Source organism: Microcaecilia unicolor, chromosome 1 (genome assembly GCF_901765095.1).
Source record: "Microcaecilia unicolor chromosome 1, aMicUni1.1, whole genome shotgun sequence".
In the NCBI taxonomy this organism is placed as follows: domain Eukaryota; kingdom Metazoa; phylum Chordata; class Amphibia; order Gymnophiona; family Siphonopidae; genus Microcaecilia; species Microcaecilia unicolor.
In genome coordinates, this window is record NC_044031.1 from 343708822 (window position 1) to 343724723 (window position 15902).

A 15902-nucleotide genomic window follows, 5' to 3' on the forward strand; every position below is an offset into this window, starting at 1 on the left:
CAGGTCAGATCCAAAGGGCTCTATTCTATCCTCATCCTTCTTGATCTATCTGCTGCTTTTGACACAGTCGATCACAGCTTACTCCTTGATTCGCTATCCTCGCTTGGATTTCAGGGCTCTGCTCTTTCCTTTTAGCATATACTCTGATGGATCCACTTCCTCTTCTATCCCACTGTCAGTTGGTGTACCTCAGGGATCCGTCCTGGGACCTCTACTCCTCTCCATCTATACTTCACTTGGTACTCTGATCTCATCCCATGGGTTTCCGTATCATCTTTACGCCGACAACTCCCAGATCTACCTCTTCACACCAGAAATCTCAGCAGGCATCCAGGCCAAAGTTTCAGCCTACCTGTCCGACATTGCTGCCTGGATGTTTCACCGCCACCTGAAGCTAAACATGACCAAGACTGAACTTCTTATCGTTCCACCTAAACCGACCTCTCCTCTCACCCCATTCTCTATTTCTGTGGATAATACGCTCATCCTTCCCGTCTCATCAGCACGTAACCTTGGGGTCATCTTCGACTCCTCCCTCTCCTTCACATATTCAACAGACTGCTAAAATCTGACGTTTCTTCCTCTATAACATCACCAAAATTCGCCCTTTCCTTTCTGAGTACGCAACTAGAACCCTCATCCACACTCTTATTACCTCCCGCTTAGACTACTGCAACTTGCTTCTCACAGGTCTCTCACTGAGCCATCTCTCTCCTCTTCAATCTGTTCAAAATTCAGCTGCACGCCTAATATTACGCCAATTTCGTTATGCTCATATTAGCCCTCTCCTCAAGTCACTTCATTGGCTCCCTATCCGTTTCCGCATACTGTTCAAACTCCTCTTACTGACTTACAAATGCATTCACACTGCAGCTCAGCTCCTCAGTACCTCTCCACTCTCATCTCTCCTTACACTCATAGTAACATAGTAGATGATGGCAGAAAAAGACCTGCATGGTCCATCCAGTCTGCCCAAAAAATGTGCCACTTTTTTGTGAATACCTTACCTTGATTTGTACCTGTCTTTTTCAGGGCACAGACCGTACAAGTCTGCCCAGCACTATCCCCGCCTCCCAACCACCAGCCCCGCCTCCCACTACCGGCTCTGTTATCCAATCTCGGCTAAGCTCCTGAGGATCCATTTCTTCTGAACAGGATTCCTTTATGTTTATCCCAGGGGGCAGACTCAAGAAAAATATCAGGAATATTTTTTTCACGGAGAGAGTGATGGATGCTTGGAATGCCCTCCCGCGGGAGGTGGTGGAGATGAAAACGGTAACGGAATTCAAACACTCCTCTCCGGGAACTCCGCTTGCTGGGCAAATCTCTCTTATTTGCACCCTTCTCCTCCACCGCTAACTCCAGACTCCGTTCCTTCAATCTTGCCATACCGTAAGCCTGGAATAGACTTCCTGAGCCAGTACGCCAAGCCTCATCTCTGGCCATCTTCAAATCTAAGCTAAAAACCCACCTTTTCAATGCTGCTTTTAAGTCCTAACCCCTACGCACCTGTTCAACCCTCACCTTTTCATCCTCCCTTCAACTGTCCTTTATCTCTGATATATCCTGTCCGTCCTAACTCTTTCCTAACCCTTATCCCTTACTTGTCCTGTCTATTCTAATTAGATTGTAAGCTCTATCGAGCAGGGACTGTCTCTCCATGTTCAAGTGTAAAGCGCTGCGTACGTCCTGGTAGCGCTATAGAAATGATAAGTAGTAGTAGTAACACTAGGTAGATTTGAGAAAACGATTGCCTATGTCTGGAAATAAGCTAGGAGAAAGCTGATCCACCATGTATTTGTACCCTGAACTGGTCATATTCAAGACAAGATGCTGGGCTTGATGAACCTTGGTCTGACTCAGCTTTGGCTTTCTTATGCTTACAGATGAAAAATGATCACACCCTCTCTTTTTGTTAGACATTTACAAGAGAATTTTATACATGGCGTCTAACATTAGGCGCTACTTCTGAGTGGAAAAGCATTCTAATGGATGTAAGGTAACAAAACAGGACAGAAATAGCAGATCCACGCAAACACACACATGCACATTTATAGAATAGCGCTTGTTTCCACGCAGATCTGCAGAGAGGACATAACGATGAGAGGAACATGGGCAGGTCAGGGGCAGTCCCTTAAGATTCGTGCAGTGTTATAGAATAGTGCAGATCCACACCTAACTCACATATCAGGATTTACACCTGGTTTCAGTTTGTTTAATTCCTCATGCCCAGAGCTGAGTGTGGATCTAGTGCTAAATGCTATAAAGGGTGCCCATCCCAGAACGCCTGTTATAAAATACCTTTCAGCACCAATTTTTTTGATCCCAAATTGAGCACCATTTAATGAATCCAGCCCTTAGTCCAAATCATTTACTCCCGAATTCCCCTTACTTAGTTAATTCTTTAAATTCTTCATATTCTTGTTTAGATGTTGCCAATTCACTCTGGGTTTGCAGCAGGCATGCTTTCAGTCTTTCCACTGAGGCCAGTGATGTGCTCTCTGAAATGGGGGTTGAATGCATTGACTGACCTAAGTTAAAAAAAAAAATGCCAGTTTTTAAAATTGCTTTCAAAAGCTAATGAAACAGAACTGTACAGAAATTGAGGCTTATACACAATATCTAGACTTATAAGTAATTCAAGATGTTTCTTGGTCAATAACACATTGTAATTCTACAAACCTGAAACTCATCTCCACCTTTTCTCAAGTCAGTCTCTTCAGTGTGACTGCTCTGCTGATCACTTTATTTCATGTGGAGTAGCAACCTATTGGTTAAAGCAGCAGGCTAAGAACCATACCACTTTCAACAATTCACTGTAGAGTATATTCACTGCTGCTAAAGAATTTTCATAAAAATAAAAAAGGAGGAAAAGACCTCAAACAGCCTGAGTGCTACAGCGAACTTGACACTGACATCTTCAAAGCACTTACTGGACTATTAATCATCATTGGCCAAAAACCTTCTCAAATTTATGAAAATCCTATAGCAACAGTGAATATACTCTACATACAGTGCATTGTTGAAAGTGCTTTTGAGATTCTGTAGAAGAGTTTGTATATTTGGAAATAAGAACCATACCTTACAAGCTTGTGTCCCACTTCAAAGCGGGTAGCAAAACAAGACAAACTAGAAGAAACCTCTGGGATATAATTATAAAAAGGGGAAAGAAAACAAATCAAAGATTATGTTAAAACAAATTTCTGAGACAGTGAAGTCTAACCTTTCTTATAAACATCATATCAGAATCGAAAGAAGAAAATATCTGAGCAAGCTTTTTCCAATACTGAGCAGCTTCGCATGCTAAGGAGAATGCTAGCATTCTTCCTTGAGTGAAGGAAAAAAAATTATTACAATTAGTCCTCCTAGATCTAATAGAGGCTGCAAACTGAAAGTGCAGGTAAAGGTAATTGGGCTAGGCCATATAAAATTTTGTACAGAAAACAGGCCAATTTAAGATTCTGGCCTCGAAAGGCAACCAATGAAGTTTAACATAATAAGGTGAGATATGATCATATTTGGTTAAACCAAATATCAAACATACCACAATATTCTGACATTTTGAATTTTTTAATTGCGATTTAGAGCATCCCAAATAAGCTAAGTTACAATAGTATAATTGTGAAAAAGCAAAGCTTGCACCAATAGATGAAATGAAGCTGTTTAAAAATAACTACAAAACACAATGTAGTTTTCTCATAAGAAAGATTTTTTTCACTAAAGAAGCAACATGCACTTGGCACAGAGGTAGCACTTTCTATTAATACACCCAAAATCTTTATATTCAGTTTGGCCAATGAGGACAAAAATCAGGAATAGAATCTAGTTTACTATTAATACATAAGAACCTAGTTTTATCAGCATAAAGTTTTAGTTTATGCTGAAGCATCCAATTAAATAGAAAGGTCATACAATATTGCACCCTTAATGTGTCAATTTCAGAGATGGAATTAAATGGGATAACAGAAATCTGCATAACTAAACTGTAAACATCATTGTTTGCCAACATAAATCCCAATGATCGTAGAAAAATGTTAAATAAAATAGGAAAAGGGTGGGAACCCTGGGGAACACCACAGGGGTTCAACCAGCTTATGGCGAAAAAGAATCCTGAAAAGCAGTAAACCTCCATTGTCTCAGGTAAACACTCAGATTGTGAACCCTCAAGGGACAGAAAAATACCTACTGTTGCTTCAATAGCTTTCAGGCTTGTAGGTTGTACATAAGAAATTAACTTGTTTTTATTATAAATTCTACTTTTTTTTTTTTCTAATGCTTTGTGCTTATGGCGATTCAGCATTCCTCATTTAAAGAGATAATTTTAAGCAAGTTCAAGTCATATAACAAAAAATAAATTAACTCAAAACTCCTATCCTTGGTACATATGGAACCAGTCAACCAAACAGCAGCAGTGATCCAAGGAAGGACAAAACAGGAGTTTATCCAAATGTCAACTTTAATGGAAAAAGGCCCCACCTGGCCAAGTTTCAGAAAAATCTTAGGGGTCACATAGGTTTCCACAATACATTCACAGATTCAAAGCATGTAAAAGAAAAATAAGGTCCAATGTCAAAAGTAGAAGAATGCAGTCAACAGCATCTAAATAGAAAAAGCTCTGGTCCAATTTCAAAAGTCAGTAACCACCAGCCTAACCATTACAACAGTTTTCCAGCTTTATAGTATATGTGAGGATGGAAGCTGTTACGCACTTCTTCTCCTTTCATCTGAAGGATCCACTAACATGAAAAGATGTATTATGTATTACAATCTGTAAAGCTGGGCAGTATATTAAGCTCTCTAATAAACAAACATGAGAAACATCTGACAGTCCTCAGGCACACCCAGCCAGTCTGGTATTAAGGATATGTGTAATGATTATGCATTAGAGAGATCTTCCAATTGAAGATTCTCTTTCATTCATGTCTATGGACCGAAACCTAACAGAAACTAAATGGACAGAATCACCATGGACTGACCATTACAAACTAAACCTAACCCTGAAATGGCAGAAAAAGTGTTCCATCCACAAACGAGAACACACAACCTATACCACGAGAGGCCAAATAGACGCGGAAACTTTCTGGAAACAAGTATACAATAATGATTGGACAGCACAAACAGACTGCACACACTACCTCTCAGACTGGGATATAAGATGTAGACACACAGACAAAATAGCACCCTTACGAACAAGAACCTCACATAAGACATAACCCAATACCATAGTTCAACGAGGAACTGAAACAATTAAAAACACAATCAAGGTGAGTTGCACAGGGAAAATGGATTTCCGGAAAATCCAAGATGGTCGCACGCACTTGTGCTTAGCTGCATGCTCAGATTCCTATCGCAATTATGCCTAAACGGAGAGGGAAAAGTACTGCCCGAACTACCCCAATACCTCCCTCTATTCCTGGACCGATGGATCGGTTTGTGAGCTTGCAGGGGACTGCAGTACAGGTTGGGAGTGGACCCTTGACGAGCGCCACTGTTTTGGAGGAGTCGATGGCGTCCCTTGGGCTGGATACAACTCTGAGCCCCGACCAAAGGGCTCCACTCCCGCAACCGCCGATCACAAGCTCGCCGCTTCAGGGAGAGCAGGGGCCGGCGCATGGACACGCTACGACCCTATCAGCTCTGGGGGATCGATTCCAACTTGAAGAGGCGGGATGAGCCGGATCGAGCAAAGTAACGGGGGCAATAGACGATGGTGGAGAGCAAGTGGAGGTTCAGGAAGTCGTATTTCCAGCAGAATTAACTAACAAGCCAGCGGAGGTAACGTTGGATTCCCTATGGGAATTAATGTCCCAATTGGGGAAACTGTTCATTGCTCAAACCACTAAGGGGGCTCAGAAAATAAATTTACTAGAGCAAAAGATGGAACAAACTGAAAAATCTCACCAAATTTTGGTAACTCGTATGGATAAGGTAGAACAAGACTTTAAAAAAACTGAAAATCTTCAAATGATTATGGTAAAGGATGTTACTAATTTAAGATTGAAAGCTAAAACGTATGAGAACTATATGAGAAACCTTAATTTGCGTTTTGTAAACTTCCCAAGAATTCCGATGATTCAACCGATTGAAATGCTGAAAAGATACTTATGGGAAAATTTGGGAATACCGCAGAATATTCCACCTTTCACTAAAGTCTATTACCTACCTAACAAGCAGATTACTCAACAACATCAACAGGAACAGCGACTTGAGAACTTGTCACAATTTCTAGAGACATCAGATACTGAATTAGCCACAGCAGCCACTCTTGTGGCAACTGTGGCTTTACTACATGATAAACAGTGGTTGTTCTCAATGTTTTTCAAGCATAGGGAAACACTGTTTTTGGGTTTAAAAATTTCCTTGTTTCCTGATCTCTCTAGAGAAACTCAACATAAATGCAAACAGTTCCTTATTATGAGACCAGCGATTCAACAGTTAGGAGGTGTTTTCTTTCTGAAGTACCCATGTAAATGTATTGTTAGGATTGATTCTGTTAAATATGTCTTTCTAGACCCTTCCCAGCTCTCTGCTTTTATAGCACCTAAAAGAACTTCAGGTAGCCTTGATGAAAGAAAGCAATCCCTTCATAAGTGCAGGATTTCTTATTTTCTTTGAATTTTCCTGATTCTCCTCATAATCTAGAATCTTGGATCCCCCCTTTTTTAGGACTTGAGTGTTACGTCAGAAGTATACCTATTTTGGAATAATGCTAGTACTATTATTGGTTTCTTAAAGTTATATTCCTATGATGTAACACTATCCTACAAGGTTAATGTTTGTAAAATGCACAAAGAAATAAAAAAATAAAATAAAAACACAATCAAGGAAACTGGAACGCACTTGGAAAAAAATAAAAGATGAATACACACTCAATGCATGGAAACTATTACAAAGAAAATACAAATACGCAATAAGACAGACCAAACAATCATACTACAAAACAAACAAAAAAAAAAACCGGAATACAAAGACACAAAAAAAACTATACCATCTCGTGAACAAACTACTAGACATAAAACCAGTCACCACAACTGACATCCCATCTGCTTGCCAAATACTTCAACGAAAAAACTTCAAATCTACGCAAAACTGCCTCAGGACAACATGGACATCGAAACCTTCATCAGTGAACTGGACCCACCCCCTGGAGAACACTCAGCAGACCGAATTTGGACAAAATTCACTCTCCTCACCGCCAACACAATTACCCAGGCGATCAAGAGGTACTCCAACAGCCATTGTCAACTGGATACCTGTCCCAGTTACCTAATAAAATCTGCCCCCCCCCCCCCAATCGCTTCATAACAGACCTCACATCCCATTTAAACTTCATGCTTCAACATGGTACCTTCCCTAAGGAAAAGGGCAACATCCTACTCACCCAGATACCAAAAGACACCAAGAAAAAAAATGAATGACATCACCAACTATCGCCCAGTAGCATCCATCCAACTGGTAGTCAAACTAATGGAAGGCTTGGTAACCAAACAACGATTACATAGACAAATTCACAATATTACACGAATCACAATCAGGATTCCGCCCTCACACAACACCGAAACAGTACTACTCACCCTCTTAACTAAATTCAAGCAGGAAATAGCAATAGGTAAAAGCATACTTCTACTACAATTTGACATGTCCAGTGCATTCGACATGGTCAATCATAATATACCACTAAGACTCCTAGAGTACTTCAGAATCAGTGGAAACATACTCAAATGGATCAAGGGCTTCCTAACCACTAGAACATATCAAGTGAAAGCCAGCACAAACATATCACCTTGGCAACCAGAATGCGGAGTACTGCAAGGACCACCATTATCGCCGATCCTTTTCAACCTCATGATGACACCACTAGCCAAGTCCTTAACCAGTCAAGGCCTCAACCCATTCATATATACTGACGACTTCACAATATATATCCCATATAAGCACGACCTGGCAGAGATCACCAATGAAATCAAGCTCGGTTTGAACATCATGGACTGATGGGCAAATGCATTCAAACTAAAACTCAACACAGGAAAAACACACTGTCTCATAATCTCATCCCAATACAACACATATAAACCCACAAACACACACCCCAGGCTACACCCTTCCTATCACTGACAGTTTGAAAATCCTCAGAGTAACAATCGACTGGAATCTCACACTCGAGAATCAAGCAAAATCCACCAAAAAGAATGTTCCATTCAATGTGGAAACTTAAACGTGTGAAACCATGCTTCCAAAGGAATATATTTCACAACTTGATACAATCAATGGTACTAAGCCATGCAGACTACTGCAAAAGAATCTACGCGGGCTGTAAAGAACAAATTATAAAGAAACTCCAGACCGTTCAAAACACAGCAGACAGGCTTATATTTGGCAAATCGCATTTTGAAAGCGCTAAACCCCTCCGAGAAAAACTGCACTGGCTCCCAATCAAAGAACGCATTGCTTTCAAAATCTGCTCCCTGGATACATGATAGACCTCATAGTCCTGCCAAACAGAAACACAACAAGATCAGCTCGAACATACTTGAATCTTCACTACCCAAACACCAAAGGATTCAAATACAAATCAACATATGCATCCAGTTTCTCTAATTTAAGCGCACACCTATGGAGCGCACTGCCAAAAATAGTAAAAACAACGTACGACCACCTAAAGTTCCGGAAACAACTAAAAACAAACCTGTTTCAAAAGGCTTACCCCACCAACCCAACATAAGAACAAGAGTACCTGCTACACAACACCAAGAATGAAAAGAACTCACCCCAACTCTACCTCTTCCTACCATATATGATCCCCATTCTACCACAACCACACCTTGTCCTTATGTACACTTTGTATTTGTTCAGACCGGAACTGGCGAACGCCGCTACAGTACCATGTAAGACACACTGAGCCTGCAAATAGGTGGGAAAATGTGGGATACAAATGTAACAAATAAATAAATAAAATATTCATCGTTATTGCTTTCCTGAAAACCAAGCTGGCTGGATATGGCCCAGGGACATGGTGGAGAACCATTGCTTAAGCAGATAGTTTTCTTTGACTCGGGTTATTTGCTGAATTTAGATCTAAACTGCCCATAGTGGGTTCCATTGAATTATAATTTGCAAATTTGATTGCTTCATAATACAGAATTCCCATGTCACGAATCTCAGACTATTTGTACATGGGTCATGGAAAGAGCCAAAGGTTATTACAGAAACTATTTTCTAGCAAACTAAAGAATCTCAGATTTCAAAATTCTGTAATCATAAGTTTATTTCCATATACAAAATATTTTAAACCTAAAGGCACTCTTCAGAAAATCTATATGAAACACAAAACTCAATTTTATTTATTTCAGCATCTGCTTACCTCCATTACTCTTGTATGTTGATGAGACCTGTAAGAAAACTCTTTCTAGGTCTGCAATAGTTTGAGCATCCATTTCTTCAGCCCTCTTCACAGCTTCCAGGGACCTGAGGTGTTTGATCTCTTCCCGGAGACCATGGTTCTCTAGAGCATACTTTGCAACCCGTGGGTGGTGAGCCACCTAAGAACAGTGAACATGAGAATTTTTCTTGCTTTAGAGTCCATAGATTTGCTTGATGCATATATAGTGCATGCAGAGGCAACTGGACAACAACATTTAACTGTAAATATTCACTGTTTCTACATTATTTAACTTTGAAAGGCTATGTGCTTTGAAAATGAGCACCTACGTTAGATAAATTGAGCAAGACAATAACTACTTTGCATTATAGTAGTACCAGTCACAGAATTAGCAGGTTATTCCTAAAAGAAATTCTGACAAATTTGCAGCAGAGCACTACAGGAATCACCTGTGCACCTTTTAAGTATATTTAAATACAACTCAAATAGATAATCAAAACTGAAGGTTAAAATTCAATTATTTTTCAAAACAAGTAGCTTCACCAAATGTAGCAAAAGTTTTACAATGGAAAACTTTAATCTTACCTACTCATTTTCTTCCCTAGAGTCTAACCAGACCAGTCCAGAATGCATAGATTGTACCTAGCAACCAGCAGATGGGGACAGAACTAATGAGCTGTGAGCTCGGTGCTACAAAAGACACCATGCAGCCACAGTTCATATATTGGCCTCTAAATGAAATTTCTCCTTGTTACAATAAAGGAAACAATACAGGACTTCAGCCCTTGGACATGCCCTCTTGGAAAAACAAGAATCCGATTCCTCCACACTACATACACCAGATCAGAAACTGAAATGAGTAACCGATAAGGACCCACTCTTTTAAACTATAGAGCAGGCCTCTAAACTGGTCTGGTTGGACTCGAGAAAAAAAAAAAATTAGAAGGTAAAGCCAAAAATTATCCTTCCTTTCCATCCTAACCAGACCAGTCCAGAATGCATGGGATATAGCAAAGCAATCCTTACTTTGGTTAGGAAGATGACACTCCTGCCACCAAAACTGCAACTCCAATAGCTGCTGCTACCTATAAAATTTGGCAAAGGAGAGTAAGCACCTCTACAAATCTGGCAAAGAAGTATAAGCAACTCTAAAAATCTCTCCCAGAGACTGAGTCTTTCCCAAGAAGCTGCCATGTTCCTGGTCAAAATGAGCTTGGGTAAGTTCACAGCCTTTAAGACTAGATTACCCAATCATTTCCTTCAGCCAATGAGCAATAAAAGGTTTGGAGGCTGCCTCTCCTTTTTCTTGTTCCACCAATTAGAATAAATGATCATATTTATGGAAATCATTGGTTACATGTAAGTAATGCAACAAAATTCTACAAACCTCTGAACACCTGAGAACTTTCAACTCACTTTCTAAATCTTCCCAATTAAAGAAGAGTAATGTGATGACCCGATTCACATGGAAACCTGACACCATTTAAGAAAGAGAACTGTGTGAACTGAAAAGCGAAGATACCGCCGGAGAAAACGAAGATACTTACCTGTAGCAGGTATTCGCTGAGGACAGAAGGCTTCATATATTCCAACAAGTGGGTAGACACCAATCCGAGTTGCAAAGTCCAGCATCCATGCCAAAGCAAAAAGTTAGAACCAGTGGCGTACCAAGGGCGGGCGGTGGGGGCGGTCCGCCCTGGGTGCACGCTGCTGGAGGGTGCAGAGAGCAGCTGCACGCCTGTAGGCTCCACTGGTTCCCTGTTCCCTCTGCCCCAGAACAGGTTACTTCCTGTTCCGGGGCAGAGGGAGCAGGGAGCCAGCGGAGCTGATAGGCGCACAGCTGCTCTCTGCACCCTCCAGCAGCCAAGAATGCACCCGGGGGGAGGGGCTTAATGCGCCGGGGAGGGGGGTATCATTGTGCCAGTGGGGACAGACTCTGCTGCACCCGTGGGGGGGGGGGGGGAGGTGCGCAGCGGCGATCTACCCCGGGTGGCAGCCGACCTAGGATCGCCACTGGTTAGAGCTCAGTGAAGCAGGAGCTGTGCCCTACCGCACATGTGCAAGTGCCCACCCCCCTGCCCACAGCGCGAACGTGGTATCAGTTTAATATTAAAGAAAAAACAAAATAAAAATAACCAAGGAGACAACTCCAAGGGGAGGTGGGCAGGATTGTGAGAATGAAGAATGTCGGAAAACACTTCAATCTCCACGGTTCTTTGAAGGATAATACCAAAAAAGGGAACCATATCTGCCACGGCCAGAACGGGGCAATCAAAATCATGGTTCTGCAGCCTTGCTTCAGTTTCAACAAAGTCTTTCCTACTAGAGGTATTGGAGGATACACATACAGAAGGCCTATCCCCCAATTAAAGAGGAAGGCATCTGATGCTAGCCTGCCGTGGGCCTGAAGCCTGGAACAAAACTGAGGAACCTTGTGATTGAGTTCAGAGGGTGAAAAGATCCACCGAGGGGGTGCCCAACACTCAAAAAGATCTTGCGGGCTACGCCCATATGGAGAGTCCACTTGTGCGGTTGCATGATTCTGCTCAGCCTGTAGGCCAGGATAGTTGCACCCGTCAGATAAGTGGCTTGGAGAAACATGCCGTGTTGGCGAGCCCAATGCCACATCCATACGGCCTCCTGACACAAAGAGCAAGATCTGTTGCCCCTCTGCTTGCTGGTGTAATATATTGCAACCTGATTGTCTATTTGAATTGGATAGCTGATCTCTGAAAGCCTTTAAAGCGTTCCAGATCACTTGAAGCTCCAGGAGGTTGATCTTAAGATTCGTTTCCTGGGCGGACCAAGCTACTTGAGTGTGAAGCCCATCTACATGAGAGCTCCTCAGTCCAGGAGAAATGCATCTGTGGTCAGCACTTTGTGACTGAGGAATTTGGAATAGAAGTCCCACAGTCAAATTGGATCGAATGGTCCTCCATTGTAGAGAGTGTACAAGCTCTTGAAACACTTGAATGACATCTTCCAGATTCCCCATGGCTTGATACCACTGAGAAGCCAGGGTCCACTGAGCTGATCTCATGTGAAGATGTGCCATGGGTGTAACGTACACTGTGGAAGCCATATGGCCCAACAATCTCAACATTTACCGAGCTGCGACCTGCTGAGAGGCACGAACCGTGGACACCATCAAGACAAGATTGCCCACCTATCTCTCCAGAAGGTAGGCTCAAACCATCTGTGTGTCAAGAAGGGCTCCTATAAACTCCACCTCTGAACTGAGTGGAGATGGGACTTGAGGTAGTATAAAACAAGCCTTAGTAGCTCTGGTACGCGAATAGTCATCCGCATGGACTCCTGAGCACCATCCTCTGAGGTGCTCTTCACCAGGCAATCGTCAAGATAAGGAAACACATGGACTCCCAGTCTGCGTAGCGATGCTGCAACTACCGCTAGATACCGCTATTAAATGGACTTGGAAAAATTCCGCATTTTTAGGTATAACTTGTCTGGAATGTTTTTACGTTTGGGGAGCGTGCCAGGTGCCCTTGACCTGGATTGGCCACTGTCGGTGACAGGATGCTGGGCTAGATGGACCTTTGGTCTTTCCCAGTATGGCACTACTTATGTACTTATGTACTTATGTACTTAAGACCCTGGGAGTTGAAGCGAGGCCAAAAGGCAACACGTGATACTGAAAATGATGTGTTCCAGCTGAAATCAAAGTCCAGAGAGTATAGCCAATCATCTTTCTGAATCACTGGGAGAAGGGTGCCCAGGGGAAACCATCCTGAACTTTTCTCAGGACTAGGAATTATTCAGGGCCCTTAGGTCTAGGATAGGAAGCATCCCCCATATCTTTTCTGCATAAGGAAGTATCTGGAATAGAACCCCTGCCCTTCTTCCCCTGATGGATATGGGTATGACTTGAACAGGCCTTTAGAAGGACAAAGAGTTCCTATGCAGTACCTGCCTGTGCTGTGAGTTGAATGTGGGCAATCTGGAGGTTTGGAGAGCAAATTGAGGGGCGTATCTGAGGCAGACTATTTGAAGAACCCACCAGTCGGAGGTTACAAGAGCACCTTTGTTAAAAAATGTTTTGCCTCTCCCAGACCGTCAAGTCATGCGGGAAGGACACTGTTACTGCGGCTATCCTCTGGTGAAGCCAGTCAAAAGCTCATTCTTTGCTTTAGAGAGCAGCAGGGGCCTTAGGAGCACACTGTTGATGTAAACGAGCATGCTGACGAGCCTTAGGAGTGTACCTAAGCATAGAATAGTAGTAGGGACCACTCCGTGGCTTGCCAAAAAAACCTCCTAGATGAGGAATTACCTCTTGTATGCAGAAGGCGCAGTCGCTGCATACAAGAGGTAGAAGTCTGGTATTAAATTCCCTGTGACTTTGTCGGCAGAGGGCATGGGTTATAGGTAGGTTGGTTCTGGAAGATACCTTAGGGGGGGTTGGCAGGGGGAGAAGGAAGAGGGGGTAGGTATAGTACTGGGGGGGCAATTTATGGGAGTGGGACAGAGATAGTGGCACCATATGGATGCAATGTGATTCTCCAGCTATGTGGGTGTTAATTGGTTGGCTGGCAGAGCTATAGTATTACAGAGCAATGAAATAAAACACCAAGACTACAGAATGTCACCGGTAGTTCATATTTTATTTTTACATTTTGCTGCATAATGTTCAGGTTGTTATTTGATACATTTCAAAGTTAATATGCAGATTTATTGATAATAGTTCTATATAGTGCTTTAGCATATATATGCCACTGTTACTTAATATAGTAAAATGGAAAGGGGGGAGGGGGAAAATACGAAAAAAAAGTAGATGATAGCAGTTTAACTGTATTAGTATAGGTTTGAAATGTTTCTTGCCAAAATATACCGATTGACATGGAATTGTTTTATATCTGCATTCATCAATAAAAATTATTAAACCCTAGATGCAGAAGGCGTCCGGGAGAGAAAAGAGATGGAATCAGTGCATTTCTTGATCTGGTCAGCGACCTCCTCAACCTTCTCTCCAAAAAGGTCATCTGCCCACCCCCCCCCACCCCCGCCTCCCACCCCCCGGCAAGGATCATCCACCAACCTCTGCTGAACAAAATGTTCCAAGTCAGAAAAACGCAGCCATGAGAGTCTGCACATTGCTATACTTTGAGCAGAGATTCTGGATGCCACGTCAAAACTGTCATAAGTGCCCCTGGCCAAGAACTACTGGACACGCCTTCTGCTGCTTAACCAACTAACGAAAAAGGCTCAGAATGCTCCGGGAGGAGCTTATCAAACCAAGTCCGACAGCTGTCTCACTGAGTTTCCGCAAGACATGCTCATGAAGAGCTGGTATGACTGTATAGGGAGATCAACATTGAAGCCTAGTACATCTTCCTCCCAAAACAATCCCCAAGGTTCAACGTTCTAGAGATGGGTAGGTAACTAGTGAGGTAATTAAATTTGCTGATGGCACAAAGTTATTCAAAGTCATAAATCGCAAGAGGATTGTGAAAAATTACAAGAGGACTTACGAGACTGGGAGACTGGGCGTCTAAATGGCAGATGACGTTAAATGTGAGCAAGTGCAAAGTGATGCATGTGGGAAAGAGGAACCTGAATTATGCTAATCATGCAAGGTTCCACGTTAGCAGTACGGACCAAGAAGAGATCTAGGTGTTGTCGATGATACGTTGAAACCTTCTGCTCAGTGTGCTGCTGCGGCTAAGAAAGCAAATAGAATGTTAGGTATTATTAGGAAAGGAATGGAAAACAAAATGAGGATGTTGTAATACCTTTGTATCACTCCATGGTGCGACCGCACCTCGAATATTGTGTTCAATTCTGGTCGCCGCATCTCAAAAAAGATATAGTGGAATTAGAAAAGGTGCAGAGAAGGGCGATGAAAGTGATAAAGGGAATAGGACGACTTCCCTATGAGGAAAGGCTAAAGCGGCTAGGGCTCTTCAGCTTAGAGAAAAGGCGCCTGAGGGGAGATATGATAGAGGTCTATAAAATAATGAGGAGTGAACGGGTAGATGTGAAGCTTCTGTTCACACTTTCCAAAAATACTAGGACTAGGGAGCATGCGATGAAGCTACAATGTAGTAAATTTAAAACAAATCAGAGAAATTTTTCTTCATTCAACGTATAATTAAACTCTGGAATTTGTTGCCAGAGAATGTGGTAAAGGCAGTTAGCTTAGCGGAGTTTAAAAAAATGTTTGGGACGGCTTCCTAAAGGAAAGTCCATAGACCGTTATTAAATGGACTGGGGAAAATCCACTATTTCTGGGATAAGCAATATAAAATGTTTGTACATTTTTGGGATCTTGCCAGGCATTTGTGACCTGGATTGGTCACTGTTGGAAACAGGATGCTGGGATCGATGGACCTTTGATCTTTCCCTGTATGGCAATACTTATGTACTTATATGTAGCTTCTCTGCCTGGGGGTACCGAGGCATAATCCCTAGTACTCCTGGCTCTTTTGAGAGCAGATTCCACCACCAAGGAATAGTCAGGCAATTGAGGCCTATCTTCTTGGGCACAACAGGGACCAGAGGGGATGCC

General features: G+C 42.3%; 1 protein-coding gene across 1 annotated transcript in view; it reads right to left on the reverse strand.

Moving 5' to 3' along the window:
• KIF15 (kinesin family member 15) overlaps window positions 1–15902 on the reverse strand; it is a 1036090-nt gene that overhangs the window by 648499 nt on the left and 371689 nt on the right. The window contains 2 exon segments of the mRNA XM_030209299.1: window positions 2393–2531; window positions 9362–9539. Of these exon segments, the coding sequence (XP_030065159.1) occupies window positions 2393–2531; window positions 9362–9539 (317 nt within the window).